This window comes from Giraffa tippelskirchi, chromosome 2 (genome assembly GCF_054371585.1).
Source record: "Giraffa tippelskirchi isolate mGirTip1 chromosome 2, T2T-mGirTip1v1.2.pri, whole genome shotgun sequence".
NCBI classification, from domain to species: Eukaryota; Metazoa; Chordata; class Mammalia; order Artiodactyla; family Giraffidae; genus Giraffa; species Giraffa tippelskirchi.
Window position 1 is genome coordinate 181216910 of NC_137276.1, and position 24185 is coordinate 181241094.

The 24185-nt window shown below is 37.8% G+C and overlaps 1 protein-coding gene across 8 annotated transcripts in view; it reads left to right on the plus strand.

The window, feature by feature from the left end:
* The window catches only part of CD47 (CD47 molecule), a 63664-nt gene that overhangs the window by 19646 nt on the left and 19833 nt on the right, over positions 1–24185 (plus strand). For all 8 annotated transcript variants that reach the window (XM_081572288.1, XM_081572291.1, XM_081572292.1 and 5 more), the window contains exon 3: positions 6308–6397. In XM_081572288.1, coding sequence (XP_081428414.1) covers positions 6308–6397 — 90 coding nt within the window. The remainder of the gene's footprint in view (positions 1–6307; positions 6398–24185) is intronic.

A 24185-nucleotide genomic window follows, 5' to 3' on the forward strand; every position in this document is an offset into this window, starting at 1 on the left:
CAGGGGGCAGTATTTGGGAACCACCTTAGAATTCTGGCTTTGATTAAATAACTAGGGAGTATATCTTGGCCAAGTCAATACATCAAAAAAACCCTTCACAATACTAAAGCATCAGTAAAAATGTGGCTTGAATTTTATTGTTAGAAATTTTATTGTGATCTTCTTTTGTGGAAATATGTTCTTTGTGCATGGAGGTGTACCTTGTATATATTTGAAGGAGTTGTTGTTGTTAAGTCACTAAGTTATGTCCAACTCTTTTGGAACCCCAAGGACTGTAGCCTTCCAGGCTCCTCTCTCCATGGGATTTCCCAAGCAAGAATACTGGAGTGGGTTGCCATTTCCTTCTCCAGGGTTTCTTTCAGATCCAGGGATGGAACTCACATCTCCTGCATTGACAGGTGGATTCTTTACCATTGAGCAACCGGGAAAGTGGTCATATACATCAGTTCAGTTCAGTCACTCAGGTGTCCAACATTTTGTGACCCCATGAACTGCAGAATACCAGGCCTCCCTGTCCACCAACTCACAGAGTTCACCCAAACTCATGTCCATTGAGTCGGTGATGCCATCCAACCATCTCATCCTCTATCGTCCCCTTCTCTTCCTGCCCTCAATCTTTCCCAGCATCAGGGTCTTTTCAAATGACTCAGCTCTTCACATCAGGTGGCCAAAGTATTGGAGTTTCAGCTTCAACATCAGTCCTTCCAATGAACACCCAGGACTGATCTCCTTTAGGATGGACTGGTTGGATCTCCTTGTAGTCCAAGGGACTCTCAAGAGTCTTCAACACCACAGTTCAAAAGCATCAATTTTTCGGCGCTCAGCTTTCTTTATAGTCCAACTCTCACATCCATACATGACTACTGGAAAAACCATATCCTTGAGTAGACAGACCTTTGTTGACAAAGTAATGTCTCTGCTTTTTAATATGCTGTCTAGGTTGGTCATAACTTTCCTTCTGAGGAGTAAACGTCTTTTAATTTCATGGCTGCAGTCACCATCTGCAGTGATTTTGGAACCCAGAAAAATAAAGTCAGCCGCTGTTTCCACTGTTTCCCCATCTATCTGCCATGAAGTGATGGGACAGGATGCCATGATCTTAGTTTTCTGAACGTTGAGTTTTAAGCCAACTTTTTCACTCTCCTCTTTCATCAAGAGGCTCTTTAGTTCTTCTTCACCTTCTGCCCTAAGGGTGGTGTCATCTGCATATCTGAAGTTATTTATATGTCTCCTAGCAATCTTGATTCCATCTTATGCTTCTTCCAGCCCAGTGTTTCTCATGATGTACTCTGCATATAAGTTAAACAAGCAGGGTGACAATATACAGCCTTGACGTACTCCTTTCCTGGTTTGGAACCAGTCTGTTGTTCCATGTCCAGTTCTAACTGTTGCTTCCTGACCTGCATACAGGTTTCTCAAGAGGCAGGTCAGGTGGTCTGGTATTCCCATCTCTTTCAGAATTTTCCACAGTTTATTGTGATCCACACAAAGGCTTTGGCATAGTCAATAAAGTAGAAATAGATGTTTTTCTGGAACTCTTGCTTTTGCCATAATCCAGCAGATGTTGGCAGTTTGATCTCTCATTCCTCTGCCTTTTCTAAAACCAGCTTGAACATCTGGAAGTTCATGGTTCATGTGTTGCTGAAGCCTGGCTTGGAGAATTTTGACCATTACTTTACTAGCGTGTGAGATGAGTGCAATTGTGCGGTAGTTTGAGCATTCTTTGGCATTGCCTTTGTTTGGGATTGGAATGAAAACTGACCTTTTCTAGTCCTGTGGCCACTGCTGAGTTTTCCAAATTTGCTGACATATTGAGTGCAGCACTTTCACAGCATCATCTTTTAGGTCATACACATAATTTTATGTAAAACATTGGTTTTTCCCTAGAATCTCATTTTATATTTGAATATCCAATTCAGTGATCCTCACACTTTTCCCATCTTACCAGTTAGAGGTACCATGTTTATGTCAGTGAGAGAAAGATAAATTACAGCAGTGATTTTAAACTGTGTAAGTTGTGGTCCCCCCTACCCTCATAGCCACACACACACAATTGTTGGCGTAGAAGCTGAGAGGAGAGTGTATGTGAAGTGAAGTGAAGTGAAAGTCACTCAGTCGTGTCCGACTCTTTGTGACCCCATGGACTGTATAGTCCATGGAATTCTGCAGACCAGAATCCTGGAGTGGGTAGACTTTTCCTTCTCCAGGGGATCTTCCCAACCTAGGGATTGAACCCAGGTCTCCCGCATTGCAGGCAGATTCTTTACCAGCTGAGCCACAAGGGAAGCCCAAGAATACTGGAGTGGGTTAGCCTGTCCCTTCTCCAGTGGATCTTCCCTACCCAGGAATCGAACCTGGGTCTCCTGCATTGTAGGCAGATTCTTTACCAACTGAGCTATGAGGGAAGCCCTGGAGAGTATGTGATGTTTGGATAAACCCCAGGTAGTTTTGATAAGTTTCAGTTAAGAATCACTTAGTCAATAATGTTATTTGTTCATAATCCTACCCCCCATCTTTGAAATAGCTCTTATTATTTCTGCATAGAGGTGTAGAGTCAGCTGTTAGTCATCTAGTCTGTCTCTCCATCTAATTCATGATTTCCTTCTATCACACCCTAAGTAGTTGGTCATTCAGACTTTTTACGTAAATGTTTGACACAAGGCTGTTAATTCCCAAAGGATTTTAGTCTATTATTAGGCAGTTCTAATTCTTCCTGAAGTCAAACTAAAGCTTGCAACCCTACAATTTCTCACTCACTAGGAGTGCTGAGGTATTTCTCGTCCAAGTTTATTCTTCTCTAAGGTAAAAATCCCCAGTTCTTTCAACCATTGCCCATAGTTTCAGCATCCCCATTCTAGTCACTTTCCTTTGTAACAATTCCCTGTTATGTCTTTAAATTTGATGAGTAAACTGAACACAGAACTGGACTGCCTTTGTCAAACACATCCTACCTTTGTGCTACTACCTGATTGCTGGATTAACTTTCTGATAGGTCCTGCTTCTCTATATTCCATTCTCCTCATGGCTACCAAGGAAGAATTTAAGGAAATCATTTTTCTCCCCTGTTTGAGGCTTTCCAATAACTTTTCATTGCTTGTAGAATAAAATCCAAACTTTCTTAACAAGCTAATAAGACCCAGCATGATGTTAATCCCAGCAAACTCTTTCCATCTCATCGTGTATCATTAAATTTTAGTCACACTGGCCATCATTTATTTGCTCAAACTTGCTGTCCCTTTGGTGTATCTTCTCCCCTGTCTGAAATGGCAGGCTATTTCCAGTCCAAGGTTTGGGGCCGATTCCTATCCCCAGAGAACTTTCTTTACTACCCACAAGAGTCTAGTCCCTCAGCCCCTCCCCCTCCTCAAGTCTATGGCTCCAGCTAGCTTGTTCACTGCTGAATCTCAGATACCTAGAAGAAATCCTATCTATGTAAGCATGCTCAGTTACTCAGTTGTGTCCAACTCTTTGTGATGCTATGGACTGTAGCCTGCCAGACTCCTCTCTCCATGGGATTTTCCTGGCAATAATACTGGAGTGGGTTGCCATTCCCTTCTCCAAGAGATCTTCCCAATCAAGGAACTGAACCCGCATCTCCTTTGTCTCCTGCATTGCAGGCAGATTCTTTACCACTGAGCTGCTGGGGAAACCCACCCTACCCATGGTGGGCTTTTAATAAATGCTTGTGTAATAAATGAAAAATGAGTGGTCAGACCAGGTCAAACATACTTCTTATTTTCACTGGTAGATTTCTGTTAATAAATGCCAGGACTGTTGAATATTGTTCTGTTGTATAGTCAGGGAGGCCCATGAAATAACTTTTCCTTCTCAGCCCATCTTGAACATGAGATCAGATACTGGCTGTATCTTGAAAGAAGCAACCACAGGATTTACTGTTTGACCAGAAGTAGGGTGTGAGAGAAACCATGGAGTCAAGGATGATTCCAAGGCTTTTAGCTTGAGGAACTGGAGAAATGGGGTCACCACTACTGAAATGGGGAAACTGAGAGGGTAGGTTTGGTGAAGGAGTAGGGGGAACTTGTGTCAAAAGTCAGTGTGGGACATGAAAATTTAAGATATTTAAGTTGCTTAATTATCTAGGCCTCCGTTTCCCATATGATAAGGAAGGGTTAATTAATCCTCCTGTAATAATTGTGAGGATTTGGGGAGTTAATGATAAACACAACTCAAAACAAAATAATAAAGCAAGTAGAGAAAAATAAGTCGATTAAGAATAATCATTAAATCATAGAGCTTTTACCAAATCCTTTGGGCATTTAGATGTGAAAACCTAAGGATGATTCATAAAGGTTTCTCTTGGTAGGATTTTAGACTGAATTGAAATGGGTTTTCTTTGGTAAAGGAAGATACTCAGTAATTGTTGGAAATTAAGGTATTAATTCAGAAGACATCTGTCTCTTGGTAGAGATCTGCAACCATGAGAGCACCCACTCGTCACCCAAAAAAGCTGTCTTTCATTCACTCACTATTTTTTGACTGTTGGGACCTTCAGCAACAAACCAATTGAGTCTCTGCATATGTAGGGCAAAATGTTAGATTATGGAAGGCTAATATCTGTGATATAGAATTTATAACATTATTATATTCTGTGGATTATTGTTAATATCTACCAGAGCTTAACATTATAAGCTAACATGGGAAATGCATAGCTAGCATTACTATATGAAAGCCCAATAGTTTCCTTGCATGCCGATAAAGAGGCAGAACAGTGGAAGATTTGAAAGAGTTAATTTTAGAAGAACATGAGTGCTTGCTTTGGACAAAATTAGCATTTCCTTCTATACAGACAAACTCGGAAATGCTTTCAGTGCATTTACTTTGCTTTATTGTTAGAGAAGAAATTTCACAGGTAAAATTATGGTCTTAAGAGTTAATAAGATGCAACTAAACTTAATTTTTTAAAAGTTCTCAACAAACCTTCTTTGAAAACTTAACATCACAATTTCCTCTATATAGAATGTATCATTTTATATTATCATTCTCTAGGTAACTTGTAACACACTTAATTGTTGTTGTTGTTGTTCAGTCACTAAGTCACATCCGACTCTTTGTGACCCCATGGACTGCAGCATGTCAGGCTTCCTTGTCTTCCACTATCTCCCAGAGTTTGCTCAAGTTCATGTCCATTGAGTCGATAACGCTGTCTAACCATCTCATCCTCTGCCGTCCTCTTCTTTTGTCATAATCTTTCCCAGCATCAGGGTCTTTTTTTAATGAGTCGGCTCTTTGCACACTTAATAGAAGCTTCCTTAATAGCTCAGTTGGTAAAGAATCCGCCTACAATGCAGGAGATCCAGGTTCGATTCCTGGGTCAGGAAGATCTGCTGGCGAAGGGATAGGCTAACCCACTCCAGTATTCTTGGGCTTCCCTGTGGCTCAGCTGGTAAAGAATCTGCCTGCAATGTGGGAGACCTGGGTTGGGAAGATCCCCTGGAGAAGGAAAAGTCTACCCACTCCAGTATTCTGGCCTGCAGAATTCCATGGACTATACAGTCCATGGAGTCAAAAAGAGTTGGACATGACTGACTTTCACTTCACTTAATGCCTAAAGCCCTTCATGTTATTTTACATGTAAACAATCATTTGAGACCTAATTATTCATAGATGCATCTTGTAATCTAGAGTAAGTTTGAGAAAAGCTAGGGCTCACATCTGTCTTGGTTTTAGTCAGAGTAAGGTGAAGGTACCCAGTAGTACAACTTCCTCACTTTGATACCCTGAGTTAGTCTTTACAGAAAGACGTCACTGTTGACTTAAGATAAATTCTTGGTATTTACATGTAACAGGTATTCACTGTAGGAGTGCATAATTATAATTGTAGTTAATATTTACTGAGCACTTGGTAAGTGCCAAGGTTTTTTATATATTAACTTTGTTAACAGTCACAACAGTCCAGTGTAACAATGAGGACACTGAAGAACAAGAGGGGTTAAGACTTTGTTCAAGGTCACAGAGATTGTAAATTAGCATTGTGTTTCAAAGCCAGACACTGTGCCTGTAGAACCTTGTTCTTAATTCCTGTGCCATACTGCCTCCTTCTAGAAGTCATAGGTTAGGGAAAATGGAGTGAAAAGCACTTACATAAATAATTTTTTGTTTCATAAGTAAAATTTGTTGTATAAATAAATTATATGTGTAGTTTGTTACATATTTTAAAGCTGAAGTTTTAATTCAATTATTTTTATTTTCCATCTCCATAATAATATATATTGTTGACTAGTCACAGTTAGGAGTTAAAGTGATTATAGTAAGTGTTAATTGTGACTTTTGTTTTCTTTCTTCCCAGTTTCATGGTTTTCTCCAAAGGAAAATATCCTCATTGTTATTTTCCCAGTTTTGGCTATACTTCTGTTCTGGGGACAGTTTGGTATTGTGAGTAAGTATTTATTTCTATTTTTCATTTATGTTTTAATGGTTAAATTGTTATTTCTGGGAGGCAATGTTGGCAAAATATTTAATTTAGCCAATTGTATTAGCAAGTATGATATCGTGATAAGAATGTACAATCAATATTAATATTCTCCTTGAAGTCTATATTGTCCTTCATAGTTTACTTCAGTTCACTTTTAATTCCACAGAAGGTTTTCATTTTTTAACTTCTTAAGAATTAACATTGTGAATCCTGATAATAACAGTACCTTTGACTCAGCTGGTTTTAATGTTTACAGAGCATTTATACATGTATTATTTTCTTTGGTAAAGATATGATTACAGTCTACATTGGTGATAAGACAGGATGTTGTAGAAGAAGGAATCAAGATGGCAGCGTATGAACACCCTGAGCTTACAACCTCCCCTGGCCCATCAAAGTTATAATACAACTGTTTTCAGAGCAGCTGTCTCTGAGAATGACCCAAAGACTGATAGAGAAGATATTCTACAACTGTAAAGAGGAAACCACAATGAGATGAGTAGGAGGGGCAGAGATGTGGTCTGGTCAGAACCCACACTTGGGGTCATTAAGTGAGAGGAAAATCACAGCAGTGGAGATCCTCCCTGAGGGGTCAAGTCCCACATTTGGCTCCCCATCCTGGAGGTCCTAAACCAAGTGTGTGTGTGTGTGTGTGCGTGCGTGCGTGTACACACGCACATGCATTCAGTCATGTCCAACTCTTCATGACCCCATGGACTGTAGCCCACCAGCCTTCTCTGTCCATAAAATTTTCCGGGCAAGAATAGTGGCGTTCAAGTGCCCAAAGTATCTGACCTTAAATACCGGTGGGACTTATGTTTGGGAGAACCAGAAGACCGTGGTATACCAAGACTTTGCTCTTAAAGGTGTGTCCAAAACCAACTTGCTTCAAGTCCCAGCACAGAGGCAGCACTTGACAGCTGTCTGGGTCAGACTCAGTGACTTTTCATGGAGAGCCTTGCTAGGAAACAGTAGGCAGCTGGGATTTCCCCCAGAACTGAGATGCTGGTGGTGGCCATTTTTGTGATCTTGTACTACCACTCTTGATGCCTGAGCTGGTGGGCACCATGCTGGAATTGCCTCTCTGGCGTATTAGCACCTGGGGCTGGCACAGCCCACCAGCAGTCGTGAGGCTTGCAGTAGTCGTAGACCGACAGGTTGCACAGCCAGCAGTGTCGGGAAGCCTACCCTGCCTACCAGTGTGCCTACAGGAGTCAGCCTCACCACAACAGAAGCCACACATAGGAGGTACTTCTGGTGCGTCTGGCTCTGGTGGCCACAGAGAACCTTGATGCTGGGCCCCATAAGACATCTCCCACATAAGGCCACTTATCTAAGATTAGGAGATGTAATGGACCTACCTAATATCTAGAAATAAATACAGAGAGTTAGGCAATATGAGGAGACAGAGGAATATGTTTCAAATGAAAAAACAGGAGAAACTCTCAGAAAAAGAGCTAAATGAAACAGATAAGCAATTTGCCTGATAAAATGTTTAAGGTAATAATCATAAAGATGCTTACTAGTCTGGAAAAGAATGGATGAAAACAGTGAAAAATTCAACAAGGAGTTAGAGAATAGAAGAAAAGAATCCATCAGAACTGAAGAATACAATAAGTGAAGTGAAAAGTACAGTCAGTTCAGCCTTTCAGTCATGTCCGTCTCTTTGTGATCCCATGGACTGCAGCACACCAGGCTTCCCTGTCCATCACCATCTCCTGGAGCTTGCTCAGACTCATTCCCATCGAGTCAGTGATGCCATCCATCTATCTCATCCTCTGTCATCCTCTAAGTGGCAAAGGATTGTCACTTAAAAAGTGAAGGTTAAATGACAAAAAATAATTTTTTAAAAATGATTGTAAAATCAAATGTAACTATATACAGTGAGTGTTATTTGTGTGTACAGAATAGAAAGATATAAATATGACATAGAAAACATAAAATATGGTTTGAGAGTAGGGAGGAGTAAAAACATAGTTTCAGAATGTATTTGAGCTTCAGTGACTATCAAATTAAAATAATCTGCTGATAGATCCATATATCTAAACTTCATGATAACCACAAACCAAAAGCCTATAATATATACACAAAAAGTAAAGGAGAAGGAGCCCAAACACAAAGCTAAAAATCATCAAACCATGAGGGAAGAAACTAAAAGAAGAAAGAAACAGAAAAGAACTACAAAAGCAACCAGAAAATAATTAACAAAATGGCAGTAAAAGTGCATACCTATCAGTAATCACTTTAAATGTAAATGGGTTAAATGCTCCAACCAAGAGACACAGAGTGGCTGATTGGACTCAAAAACAAGACCCATCTATATGCTGCCTACAAAAGACTCACTTCAAACCCAATGACACACATGGTCTGGAAGTGAAAAGCTGGGGAAATATGTTTGATGCAAATGGAAACAAAAAGAAAGTTGAATAGCTGTACTCATATCAACCAAACTAGACTTTAAAACAAAGATTTTAATAGAAGACAAAAAAAGAAAAGGTGTTACATAAGGATAAAGGGCTAAATCCAAGAAGAGGATATAACATTCAAAAGTATTTATGTATCCAACAAAGGAGCACCTAACATATATAAAGCAAGTATTAACAAATAATAGAAAAATTGACAGTAATACAGTAGTTGGTTACTTTGATACTCCACTTACATCAGTGAATAGATCATCTGCACAGAAAATTACTTGTCAGGCTTGATGTAACTTATATATACATACAGACACACACACACACACACACACACACACATATATATATATGAGCATACACACATATATAGGATATTCCATTCAAAACCAACAGAATACACACTCTTTTCAAGTGCACATGGAATGTGCTCCAAGATAGATAATGTGCTGGGCCACAAAACAGTCTCAATAAATTTTATAAGATTTACAGACAAGCAAAAGCTGAGACAATTCAGCACCACCAAACCAGCTCCTCAACAAATGCTAAAGGATCTTCTTTAGACAGGAAACACAGAAAAAGTTTATAAAAACGAGCACAAAACAGCAAAGTAAATGGCAATGGGATCATACTTATAAATACTTTAAATGTAAATGGGTTAAATGCCCCAACCAAAAGACAAAGACTGGCTGAATGGATATAAAAACAAGACCCCTGTATATGCTGTCTACAAGAGATGCACCTCAAATCTAGGGACACATACAGACTGAAAGTGAGGGGCTGGAAAAAGATATTTCAGGCAAATGAAGACTAAAAGAAAGCAGGAGTAGCAATACTCATATCAGAAAATAGATTTTGAAATAAAGACTGTAATAAGAGACAAAGAAGGACAGTATATAGTGATCAATGGCTCAATCCAAGTGAAGATATAACAATTATACATGTACCCAGCATAGGAGCAACTCAATATGTAAGGCAAATGCTAACAAGTATGAGAGGGGAAATTAACAGTAACACAATAATAGTGGGGGCCTTTAGTACCCCACTCACACCTATGGATAGATCAACCAAACAGAAAATTAGCAAGGAAACACAAGCTTTAAATGATACAGTGGACCAGTTAAACCTAATTGATATCTGCAGGGCATTTCACCCCAAAACAATGGATTTCAACCTTTTCTCAAGTGCACATGGAACATCCTGGGTCATAAATCCAGCCTTGGTAAGTTTCAAAAAATTGAAACAATTTCAAGCATCTTTTCTGATTACAATGCAGTAAGATTAGATGTCAGCTGCAGCAAAAAAATACTATTAAAAACACAAACATATGGAGGCTAAGCAATGCGCTTCTGAATAACCAACAGATCACCATGGAAGAAATCAAAAAGGAAATCAAAATATGCATAGAAACAAGTGAAAATGAAAACATGACAACCCAAAACCTATGGTATTCAGTAAAAGCAGTGCTTAGAGGGAGATTCATAGCAATACAAGCCTATCTTAGAAACAAGAGAAACATCAAATAAACAACCTAACTTTATACCTAAAGCAACTAAAAAAACAGTAGAACCCCAAAGTTAGTAGAAGGAAAGAAATCATAAAAATCAGAGCAGAAACAAATGAAAAATAAATGAAGGAGACTGCAGCAAAAATCAACAAAACTAAAAGCTGGTTCTTTGAGAAGATAAATAAAATAGACAAACCATTAGCTGGACTCATTAAGGGAAAAAGGGAGAAGAATCAAATCAGCAAAATTAGAAATGAAAATGGAGAAATCACAACAAACACAGAAATACAAAAGGTCATAAGAGACTACTATAAGCAATTATATGCCAATAAACGAACAACTTGGGAAAAATGGACAAATTCTCTGAAAAGTATAGCCCTCCAAGACTTAATCAGGAAGAAATAGAAAATCTGAACAGACCCATCACAAGCAAGGAAATTGAAACTGTAATCAAAAATCTTCCAACAAACAAAAAAGCCCAGGACCAAATGGCTTCACAGGTGAATTCTACTAAAAATTTATAGAAGAGCTAACACCTGTCCTACTCAAACTCTTCCAGAAAATTGCAGAGGAAAGTAAACTCCCAAACTCATTCTATGAGACCACCATCACTCTAATATCAAAACCAGACAAAGATGCCACCAAAAAAGAATACTACAGGCCAATATCACTGATGAACATAGATACAAAAATCCTCAGCAAAATTCTAGCAAACTGAATCCAACAGCATATTAAAAAGATCATACATCATGACCAAGAGGGCTTTATCCCAGGGATGAAAGGATTCTTCAATATTCACAAATCAGTCAATGTGATACACTGTATTAACAAATTGAAAGATAAAAACCACATAATTATCTCAATAGATGCGGAGAAAACTTTTGACAAAATTCATTTTTGTCAACACCCATTTATGATAAAAAAAAAAAAAACTCTCCAGAAAGCAAGCATAGAAGGAACATACCTCAACATAATAAAAGCCACATGCAACACACCCACAGCAAACATCCTCAATGGTGAAAAATTGAAAGTATTTTCCCTAAAATCAGCAACAAGACAAGGGTGCCCACTCTCACTACTACTATTCAACATAGTTTTGGAAGTCTAGCCACAGCAATCAGAGAAGAAAAAGAAATAAAAGGAATCCAGGTTGGAAAAGAAGAAGTAAAACTCCCACTGTTTGCAGATGACATGATCCTCTATATAGAAAACCCTAAAGATACCACCAGAAAATTACTAGAGCTAATCAATTAATATAGTAAAATTGCAGTATATAAAATTAGCACACTGAAATCCCTTGCATTCCTATACATTAACGATGAAAAAAACAGAAATTAAGGAAACAATTCCATTCACCATTGCAACAAAAAGAATAAAATACTTAGGAATAAATTTAGCTACAGAAACAAAAGACCTATATATGGAAAACTATAAAACACTGATGACAGAAATCAAAGATGACACAAATAGATGGAGAAATATACCATGTTTGTGGATTGGAAGAATCAATATAGTGAAAATGAGTACACCAACCAAAGCAATCTGTAGATTCAACACAATCCCTATCAAGCTGCCCATCATATTTTTCATGGAACTAGAACAAATAATTTCACAGTTTGTATGGAAACACAAAAGACCTCGAATAGCCAAAGCAATCTTGAGAAAGAAGAATGAAACTGGAGAAATCAATCTGCCTGACTTCACACTGCACTATAAAGCTACAGTCATCAAGATAGTATGGTACTGGCAAAAAGACAGAAATACTGATCACTGGAACAAAATACAAAGCCCAGAGATAAATCCACACACCTATGGACTCCTTATTTTTGACAAAGGAGGCAAAAATATACAATGGAGAAAAGACAATCTCTTTTAACAAGTGGTGCTGGGAAAACTTGTCAACCACCTGTAAAAGAATAAAACTAGAACACTTTCTAACACCATACACAAAAATAAACAAAATGAATTAAAGGTCCAAATGTAAGACTAGAAACTATGAACCTCTTAGAGGAAAACATAGGTAGAACACTCTCTGATGTAAATCACAGCAAGATCCTTTATAACCCACCTCCCAGAATAATGCAAATAAAAACCAAAATAAACAAATGGGACCTAATTAAACTTAAAAGCTTTTGCACAATGAAGGAAACTATAAGCAAAGTGAAAAGGCAGCTTTCAGATTGGGAGAAAATAATATCAAATGAAACAACTGACAAGGTATTAATCTCCAAAATATACAAGCAGCTCATGAAACTCAATACCAGAAAAATGAACAATCCAATCAAAAAATGGGCGAAAGAACTAAACAGACATTTCTCCAAAGAAGACATACAGATGGCTAACAAACACATGAAAAGATGCTCAGCATCACTTATTATCAGAAAACACAGATCAAAACCACAATGAGGTACCCATCTCATGCTGGTCAGAATGGCTGCCATCAAAAAGTCTACAAGCAATAAATGCTGGAGAGGGTGTGGAGAAAAGGGAACCCTCTAACACTGTTGTTAGGAATGCAAACTAGTACAGCCACTATGGAGAACAGTGTGGAGATTCCTTAAAAAAACTGGATATAGAACTGTCATATGACCCAGCAATCCCAGTGCTGGGCATACACACTGAGGAAATCAAAATTGAAAGAGACACATGTATCCCAGTGTTCATTGTAGCATTATTTACAGTAGCTAGGACGTGGAAACAACCTCAATGTCCATTGGCAGATGAATGGATAAGGAAGTTGTGGTACATACACACAATGGAATATTACTCAGCTATATATAAAAAAAGGACACATTTGAGTCAGTTCTAATGAGGTGGATGAAACTGGAGCCTGTTATACAGAGTGAAGTAAGTCAGAAAGAGAAACACCAGTACAGTATATTAAAACATATGTATGGAATTTAGAGGTTTGGTAACGATGACCCTATAGGCAAGATAGCAAAAGAGACACAGATGTAAAGAACAGACTTTTGGACTACGTGGGAGAAGTTGAGGGTGGGATGATTTGAGAGAATAGCGTTGAAACATGTATATTACCGTATGTAAAATAGATGACCAGTGCAAGTTCGATGCATGAAGCAGGGCACTCAAAGTTGATGCTCTGGGACAACTCAGAGGCATAGTGTGGGGAGGGAGGTGGCAGGGGATGTGGGGACGCATGTACACCCATGGCTGATTCATGTCGCTATATGGCAAAAACCACCACAATAGTGTAAAGTGATTAGCCCCCAATTAAAATTAATTAATTAATTAAAATAAAAGATTTAAATCATAACAAGCATCTTTTCCTATTACAACAGTATGAAACTAGAAATCAGATACAGGAAGAAAAATGGAAACAACACAAACAAGTGGAGGCTAAACAACATGCTATGCTATGCTATGCTATGCTATGCTAAGTTGCTTCAGTCGTGTCTGACTCTGTGCGACCCCATAGACGGCAGCTCACCAGGCTCCACCGTCCCTAGGATTCTCCAGGCAAGAATACTGGAGTGGGTTGCCATTTCTTTCTCCAGTGCATGAAAGGGAAAAGTGAAAGTGAAGTCGCTCAGTCGTGTCTGACTCTTAGCGACCCCATGGACTGTAGCCTACCAGGCTCCTCTGTCCATGGGATTTTCCAGGCAAGAGTACTGGAGTGGGGTGCCATTGCCTTCTCTGACATGCTACTAAACAAATACTGAGTCACTTGAAGAAATCAAAGAGGAAATTTAAAAATACCTGGGGACAAATGAAAATGGAAACACAATCATCTAAAATCTTCGCATTGCAGCAAAAGCAGTTCTGAGAGGGAATTTTGTGGTGATACAGGCATATGTCAAGAAAGAAGTAAAATCTCAAGCAGTATAACCTTGTATCTCAAGGAACTGGAAAAGACGAATCAGCAAAGCTCCAAATTAGTAGAAAGAAAAAAATAGTAAAGATCAGAGCAAAAATAAATGAAAAAGACACTTAAAAAACAATAAAAGAAGATAAGTGAAACTAAGAGCTAGTTTTTTTTAAAGATATAATTTATGAACCTTTAAGTCAGACTCATCAAGAAAAAGAGAAAGGACCCAAATAGAATAAGAAATGAAAGAGGAGAAGTTATAACTGATACCACAAGAATACAAAGGACCATAAGAGATTACTAAGAACAATTATACACCAGCAAATTAAACAACTTAGAAGAGATACATGAATTCTTAAAAACATACAATCTTCTAAGACTGGATTAAGAAAAAAAATAGAAAATCTGAACAGTCCAATTACTGGAAATGTAATTGAATTGTGTGCTAAGTCGTTTCAGTCATGTCCAACTCTTTGCGACTCCATGGACCATAGCTCACCAGAGGCTATGGACAGGCTCCTCTGTCCGTGGGATTCTCTAGGCAGGAATACTGAAGTGGGTTGCCATGCCTTTTTCCAGGGGATCTTCCTGACCCAGGGATTGAACCTGGGTCTCCCGCATTGCAGGCAGATTTTTTTTACCATCTGAGCCACTAGGGAAAAAAACTCTGAACAGACAAAAGTCTAGGAGCAGATAGCTTCACAGGTGACTCTACTAACATTTAAAGGAGAGTTATTAGCTATCCTTCTCAAAAAATTCCAAAAGATTGAAGAGGGAGCACCCTCAAATTTGTTCTATGAAACTAGATTTATCCTGATACTAAAACCAGACAAACACACTAGAAGAAAAGAAAATTACAAGCCAATATCCCTGATGGACATAGATGCAAAAATCCTTAACAAAATAGCAAAATAAGTTCAACAATACATTAAAAGGATCATGTACCATGATCAAGTGGAATCTACCCCAGAAATGAAAGGATGGTTTAGTATCCACAAATTAATTTGATACACCACATTAGTAGGAGCAAAGATACAAATCCATTTGATCATCTCAGTTGATGCAGAAAGAGCAGTTGACAAAATCCAACATCCAGTTATGATAAACACTCAATAAAGTGGGTATATCCAACATAATAAAGGCTATGTATAACAAACCCACAGCTATTAATAACATCATATTCAGTGAAGAACTGAAGGCTTTTTCTTTAAGATCAGAAATAAAGACAGGATGCCCACTCTTACAACATTTATTCAACATTGTATTGGAAGTCCTAGCCACAGCAGTCAGACAGGAAAAGGAGATAAAAGGCATCCAAATTGAAGAGGAAAATGTAAAACTGTCATATCTATAGATAACATGATTCTGCATTTAGAAAACCCTAAAGACAAAAACATTGGTGAAAGAAATTGAAAGCAACACAGAACCCTGAATTTTCATTGGAAGGAGTAATGCTGAAGTTAAAGCTCCAATACTTTGGCCACCTGATGTGAAGAACCAGCTCATTGGAAAAGACCCTGATGCTGGGAAAGATTGAAGGCAGGAGGAGAAGGGAGCGATAGAAGATGAGGTGGTTGGATGGCATCACTGACTCGATGGACATGAGTTTGAGCAAACTCTGGGAGATAGTGAAAGACAGAGAAGCCTGGCATGCTGCAGTCCATGTGGTCGCAAAGAGTTGGACATGACTAAGCGACTGAGCAACAGCAACAAAATGGAAGGGTATTCTGTGCTTATATATTGAAAGAATTAATATTTTTAAATGTCCACATTGCCCACAGAAATCTTCAGATGTAATGAATCTCTATCAAAATACCAATGGTGTTTTTTACAGAACTGGAACAAATAATCCTAAAATTTGCATGGAAACATAAAAGACCCTGAATATGCAATCTTAAGAAAGAACAAAGATACCATATGATTTCAGTATCCGTGGAATCTAGAAAACAAAACAAATGAACAAACAAAACAAAATAGAAACAGACTCATAGATACAGTAGTCATCAGAAGGGAGGGGATTTGAGGGGAATAGGCAAAATGAGTGAAGGGGATTTAGGAGTACAGTCTTTCAGTTAGAAAATAAATAAGTCATGGGGGGTATAATGTGCAGCATGGAAAATATAGTCTAACTTTGTGTGGTAACATGTTTACTAGATTTACAGTGATTAATTTGTAGTGTATATAAATGTCGATTCCCTATATTGTACACTGAAATGAATATAATGTGTCAACTATACTTCAGTTAAAAAAAAAATAGGATGTTGTTCTTTTGAGTGTTAATTATTTCCCTCTCTTTATTTTCCCAGTTTGAACTTCCCAGGAAAATACATGTGCTTGAAAAAGCCCAATTTAAGCCATATTTTGTCATCCTTTCTATACAGTTCTGAAGCCTCTAAGGAAGTAGCCATAGAAAGTGATGTCATTTGATCATATTTTACTGTGATAATCATGTGACTGAACTTCTCAGGGCAAATCTTGCTGTATCAGATTTAGCATCAGCAATGTAGAATTGTCATTAGTAGTTAAAAAATGGTATTTTGCATTCTGGTTGATGTTTATATTCAACTGTATTTCTGTACCAGTTTGGTAAAGGAAATTTACTAAATTAGTAAAGTTCTGAGATGGTAGTCTAAACTTTTAAACTTTAAGATTTATTTCTCATCTCCTTATAGCACAGTGAAATAAGTTAGTCATTGAAGGCCAGTAAGGAAAGGAAAGGAAAAAAGTACATTTAAATAAGGCAAGGAGTAACTAATGGGTGATTTCATTTACTTATTTTATTCTGCAACCTTTATAAAAAGAAAGCTAGTAAAATATTGTAGCAGATTAGCTATTATGGGATTCCTTGGTGGCTTAGATGGTAGAGTCTTCCTGCAATGTGGGAGGCCCAAGAACCAAGTTTGATCCCTGGGTCAGGAAGATCCCCTGGAGAAGGAAATGGCAACCCACCCCAGTATTCTTGCCTGGAAAATGCCATGGATGGAGGAGCCTGAAAGGCTACAGTCTGTGCGGTCGCAAAGAACTGGACATGACTGAGCAACTTCACTTTCCTTTTTTCTCAGTCATGTGTATCTAAAGTGATATATAAAAGTAGAAGTGAGATGACTGATTATATATTCTAAAGACTCTTCAGTGTATAGCACCCTGGAAATGCTTTGTGATTTCAAAGCTGTTCTCAGCTTTTGTCTAAAAGGCGAAAAAGACAAAGAAAGGGCTGAGAAAGACAACTGTCAAGACATTTCACAAGTCTTTCAAAACAATGTCTGAAATTCTTATGGCAATTTCTTAGAGTTTCAGTAAGCTTTTTGTTGTAAACTTCCCTGGTGGCTCAGATGGTAAAGCGTCTGCCTACAATGTGGGAGGCCTGGGTTCGATGTCTGGGTTGGGAAGATCCCCTGGAGAAGGAAATGGCAACCCACTCCAGTACCCTTGCCTGGAAAATCTCATTGACAGAGGAGCCTGGTAGACTACAGTTCATGGGGTCACAAAGAGTCGGACACAACTGAGTAACTTCACTTTCACTTTTCAAGCTTTTTATATTAAGAAAATGACTGGTATTGTGTCAAGACCTCGTCCACTGACCTTAGGGAAAACCTTTAACCCTATTGGCAGACTCAGGTGTTAAGGCCTATGTCTTATGATTTAGGTGGGAAATAGCCTTTTTCTAAGATCATGAAATCACTTAACAGAAGTGTGACTTGTTGCATTTGGATTGATTGAACTGTGCTGATCATGGCATTATCATTAGTCGACTGAACCAGGAGTGTGTTCACTATCAGCCATATTTTTACAAAAATAAGCTTTACCACTGTTTTTCTGAATTAAAAAAGTACTACATACCACTTTAGGATACCTTATGCAACATAGGAAGTGTAAAGAAAAGACAAATATCATCTAGAGTCTCAGAGCCTAGAAATAAACTATTGAGGTATTCTGGTGAATTTTCTGCTTCTCTGTCTTTTTTTCTTAAAAAAGGAAAACCCATAAATGGATTCATACAGCTTATATACTTGTGAATGCTGATTTTCCTCCTGTGTTTTCAGAAATCTTTTTATAGTTGCCTGTGCTCTACTTTTATGGATGTACTGTAATTTACTTAACTCTCATCTTGATGGATATTAAGGATGTTTCCAAATTTTCTTGATGTTATGAAAGTAAGTGTGCTAAAGATATGTAACACTTGAAATGGCAGAGAAGGTATTTTAAGGCTCATGATATTAATGCATATTGCCAACATGTTTTCCAGCACCATTTTATCAATTATTACTGCAGGTGAGAACATCCATCTTTCACCTCACAAACTTGACATCATTATAATTCTAAAATCTTTGGTAATTCAATGGTTGAAAAAAACATCATCTTAATTTTCATTTTTGTGTTAGTGAGGGTAATTCTTTTTTATATTTATTCTGTTAGTCATATTCTTTTTTGACCATGCCTTGTGGGATCTTAGTTCCCTAACCACGGACCGAACCTCTGCCCCCAGCAGTCAAAGCAGAGTCCTAACCACTGGACTACCAGGGAATTCCCTTTTGTTGGTCATATTTTAACAAATGTGAACATATACCTAAAAAAAAATTGTGGCAATTTTTATTTAGGCTTATCTTAGAACAGATAAATGTGTGTGTGTATAGTGTTAATTGCTCAGTCATGTCCAGCTCTTTGCAACCCCATGGACTATAGCCTGCCAGGCTCCTCTGTTCATGGAATTTCCCAGGTAAGAATACTGGAATGGGTTGCCATTTCCTCCTTCAAGGGATCTTCCCAACTCAGGGATCAAACCCAGGTCTCCTGTATTGCAGGAGAATGCTTTACTGTCTGAGCCACCAGGGAAGCCCATTTGTGCGCGCATGCTTGTGTGTGTGTGGGCGTGTGTGTAGAAGGAACCAATATACTTGATTCACCCAGCCTGCACTCACATTTAAAAGTGTTTGTGATTATAGTACCTAAGCTTTGTGTGATAGCACTATGCAAAGTACTCTACATGTGAAATCACATCTGCTTCTTTCGAGACCTCTGTAGGGATAGATACTAGGGTTCTCATTCCCATTTTGCAGACAAGAAATAGAGGCACAGATAGACTAGGCAATTTTCCCACAGTCACCCAACCATTTCTTGGTAGTACTGGGATTTGATACAGTGCTATTTACCACTACATTATACTGCTTCCTTGTCTTGAAATTACTTCAAGAGTGTTTTTTTCTTTTTTCCACAAAGGGTGAACCTGTATCTGGGTATACACACTGAGTAAGTGAAACCATTATTGATAGAATAGAATGTGGACCCACTTTATTTAATAAATGTCTTTTGACAGGATACATACTGATTCTTAGTCACTGAGCTGTGTGCTCAAGATGTGGAAATGAAATGTACATTGCCCCTGGCTTTATAGAATTCACATTTCTGTTGTGATATGTAAGTGTACATGCTCTGTGCCTTCTGTCACATCTTCACGATAGACATGAATCTAAAGTCCGCTTTTCCCTTGGTACTCTTTGTGGTCTGGCCTGGGGATTCCACTGAAGGAAAACCCCTTTGTTTTGCACTTGCTACTTGGTTATGAATTTTTCAGAGTGCAGAATTTTACAGCCTTTACAGTATTAATAGTAACTCAGACCCATGTCTTTCCCTTTCTAGATTTTCAGTTCCTTTTAACTTTTCCTGATTATCATTTATAGTCTGTACTTGACCACACAGGGGATTTCTCTCTGGTTTATCTAGCTCTGTGTGTCATTCTTTTTGGTCACCCAAGATAAAACCTAGACCTTGCATCAGCTAAACATCCAGTAAAGACATCAGATTACACTTTCACTTTGAGGAGAAAGTTTCTTTATACCAGAACTGTATTTTGAACTGTGTCTCAGGATGCCATCAATCTTACTGAGAAAGAAGCTTTGAGACCTCTAAACTCTGGAAGCCAAGCCAAGGACTCCCAAATATGGTGAGCCCTAGACCATGTTTCAACCACAAAGGTCTCTTACAGGGAAATACCTTTGCCTTTAGCTTTAACTTACAAATGTCTAAGCAGAATCTTATGGTAAGCCAACTGCTCAGAGAATCCTAGAATCAAACACCAAGCCTTCTGCTAACCGAGTTACTTTGGCCAACAAATTAGAGATTTGTTGGCCAAAGTAATGAATCTCTAATAGGATTTTGTTTCAGGTATTTTGTTTTTGTTCTGAAAACTGTACCAACTCAGTTTCCCGCTGCACTGACAATTATGTTCCTGGCTGATTTTCAGGATTTCTTCCTTACTCATTGTCAATATGACAAATATTTTCCATCATTTAGACTTGTAATGAATGATTTCAAGTGCTTCTCACCAAGACATTCAGTTTTTATAGGATTAATGTTTAACTCCGTGTTGAGAACTGGATAACATGTTGAAATTCTTTGTGACATGATTGCCTGTTCTTATTTTTTCTTCTTTAGAACTTTTGTTATATTCAGTGAATCCCTGCTTTACACAGAACTGCAGGACTATAAACATGACCATGTAAGCTGAAACTCTGCAAAGCAATCTAATAGTAAATGCCAAAACTGCTGTTGTTCCATGACCTTTAAATTTTTCTCAAAACATTAAAACCTTTCTTATTGTCAGTAATAAATGTATTAGGAAATTAAGAAAAAGAATAAAATTAATATTTAGTACATGATAAATTAAAACCTTAAAAACATTTAGAATTGATGAATTTTATCAAGAGCAGTTTGATCTTTTATCAAGAGCAGCAGTTCTTGTTATGTAACTTTGAATACAGAGCATGCATCTTGTCTATGCCTTGGTGAATTGTCATAGTCCTTTCTAAGATCTAATCAGCTCCCAGAACTTTCATGTCTTGAACTATCCTTTATGCTTATATTGTCATGAACTGTCTCCAAGAGTTGCTTTCATGTGAAGTTTTTTTTTTGCCAGTCACTTCTTCTGGGACATCTTCATTTTTTGTCACAGCCACCTCATTGTCCTCATGTATGCCAATAAGTTCACTTTTACTAAGTTCTTCTGGCTGTATATCTAGAGTCTCTTGAATGGTGGTAGTATTGACATTCCACAGTTAGCTATTCTATAATGCCAGTTACCATTTATTGGAATTTCGCTTCTAGCATTATCACATCTCGTTTCTTTGCTCCTTCATCTTTATTGCCCAGTTTCCTCTTTTGATTATCCATTGTAAAATGTCACAGTGGTTTATGACTAGGAGACAGGAAGTAGCACAACATATGTTTTGCTGTCTGTGTGTGAATTGAATAACAGATGTGCAGTGAGCAATCACCAACAGTGTTTGAAAAGGGTGACATGATTGGTCACTGATGGTGATGCACATCTCTTATTTATGTAGTGATTTGTGGATTGAAGAGATAACAGTGAAGTTTACACTTTATGCAATTACTCAGTTATTATATTGGGGTAGTAGAAATTTGAACTTTGTTTTGGAAGGACTTGTATTATTTAACTAAATGATGGTAACTGAAATTGATGCATATCAGAACCAGGGAAGGAGAGGGACAGCTGTAATTTCAAGTTTGTTCATTCTAGGCATCTTTCATTTTGTTTTCTAACTTTCTAGTCCTTGCTCAAGATTATTCCACAAAGATTTTGGTTACTGCTCAGAGGTTTTTGGCTGGAGACCTCTACTGAAATCAGTTAGAAAATTCAAAGAAAAAATTTCTCCATCACAACACCCTTGAGATCCTGCTAAGTTCTTGAGTCCAATCTTGAGTACTAGCTTAATTTTGAAAGTGATTAGGCCATGAAACCACATTTAAAAGAAGTAGTGGAACAGAATTTCTTTGTAGATTAGAAAAATCATTCTGAAGAAATAAAGACATATATGGGATTCCCAGGTGGCACTACAGGTAAAGAATCCACCTGCCAGTGCAGGAGACACAAGAGACTTGGGTTCGATCCTCGGGTTGGGAAGATCCCCTGGAGAAGGAAATGGCAACCTGCTCCAGTATTCTTGCCTGGGAAATTCTATGGACAGAGGAACCTGGCAGGTTATAGTCTGTGGGACTGCAGTGAGTAGACATGACTGAGCAACTACGCACACATGCACACACACAAAGACTTACTAACTGTACCAGGAAACTTCTATCCAGGAAGGCAAAACATCATCATCATAAATATCACTACTAAGATTCTATTAAATAATCTTGAACTCCCATTGCTTTTCCTTGGTCCTGTCCACATAATTATCAAATTCTGCTTATTAAAATGTGTTTTTATATACTGATTTTATTGTGGAAGGAACTGAACAAACCTACAGCTTAGCAACATACTCTTTTGTAGAAATACAGTTGCTATTTCTTTGACTCTTTCCAAATTCAAACGTCCCACCTTCCTGCATCTATTCTGAAGGTGTGGCACAGTCCATAAGACCAGGAATGTTTGGAACCAAGGAAAAGAAGTTAGTATGTTAGGCGTTGCCTTCTTTTATCTTTTATATTCAAAGTACTTCAAAGCCCAGACTTCATGAAACTTGGGCTCTTTTATTTCTCTGTCCTGTAGTCTAGGAATGTGATTTCTCATCAGTCTTCATTTTGACAAAATTGTTTTATCAAAGAACGTTGGATAGTGCATGGCGTTCATTATAAAATTATTTTACTCACCTTCTGGCAAGTAATCAGTTTGTTATTGGAATTATTATTCATTTTTATCTAGTACCAGTTTCACAAAGCCTTCTTTTTTTAATGTGTGTTAAATATTTTTAAAATAGTAGTTTTAATATAATTAAATAAAAATTTTGAAGTTGTAATCTTTTTTAAAAGTTACCAGATGTGCTTTATCCTTCATCAGAGAGAGTACCTATGTGCAGCTCAACTGATACCAAAAAACATCCTAAAATTACTTTCTGATAGTTATCAGAAGATAGCACTGTAATAATAAAATCAAGCATATGTCTTCCCTTCATGATTTATTCTTTATTTGATGTGTCTTTTACCTCAATGGTTAACCTTCCTATCTCACCACTAAACTCACTAATCACTTAGGGATCATTTAATTGTCATGCAGTTAGAACAGGCATTGAATTCATGAATTTTCGGGTTTTGTTAGCTGGACTTCAGCCTGTGGTGGATCTATGTGGGCTTATTGAATCCCATCTTTGGGATGTCATGAAAACTAAGATGATAGTTTTATTTGATCTCCAGGTTGAACCTGGTAATTTCACAAGACTTCTTCAACCACTGCATTGTTGTATATGTCCTTTACATCAGTGACAAAGACACAAAAAAGCCTTAATGGAGTATCTAGCAATAGTATTAGCCACGTTTCTTCAGGTGGCTAGAGGGACATGTCATTTCTCTGTTCACATGAATTTGAAAGCTTAAATACATAATAGGGCTTGCTTAGGCTAGACCCACATCTTTTACTTAACTGGAGGAGAATATCTGGGAGTAACACTTCCCGTCACTCATTCCCCACTACCAACACACACACACTCATTCATCCATTAGACTATAAGGAGCATTGAGGCAGAATTATTGGTTCACTGCCAGCACTTAGAATAGTGATTGTCACATAGTAGGTGCATGATCAATTACTATTATTGAGTAAAGTAACTTCTACTTGTGCCTCAATTTGGTTGATATGACTTGGGCTAATAAATGGGCCCAGTACATGGTAGGCACACAATAAAGATAGAACACATGAACGAACTACCCATCTCATCTCTGAGAAGTAGCTGACTAGATTTAATTACTTTATAGAAGGTATAAAAGGGAAACTTGGAATTCCTAATTAGTTGAAAAAAACTTGACATTGTCTCCCTGTACACTTGGTATTCCTGTGTCAGGCAGCACTATGTTTATAGGTTTTTCTTAAAAAACATAAGTTTTGACCACACCAAATGTTGGTCAGAGTGTGGAGCAAGAACTCTCATTCATTGCTGGTGGGAATGCAAAATGGTACAGCCACTTTGGAATACAGTTTGGTGGTTTCATATAAAGCTAAATGTACTCTTATCATAAGATGTAGTAATAGTTGTTGTTTAGTTGCTAAGTTGTGTC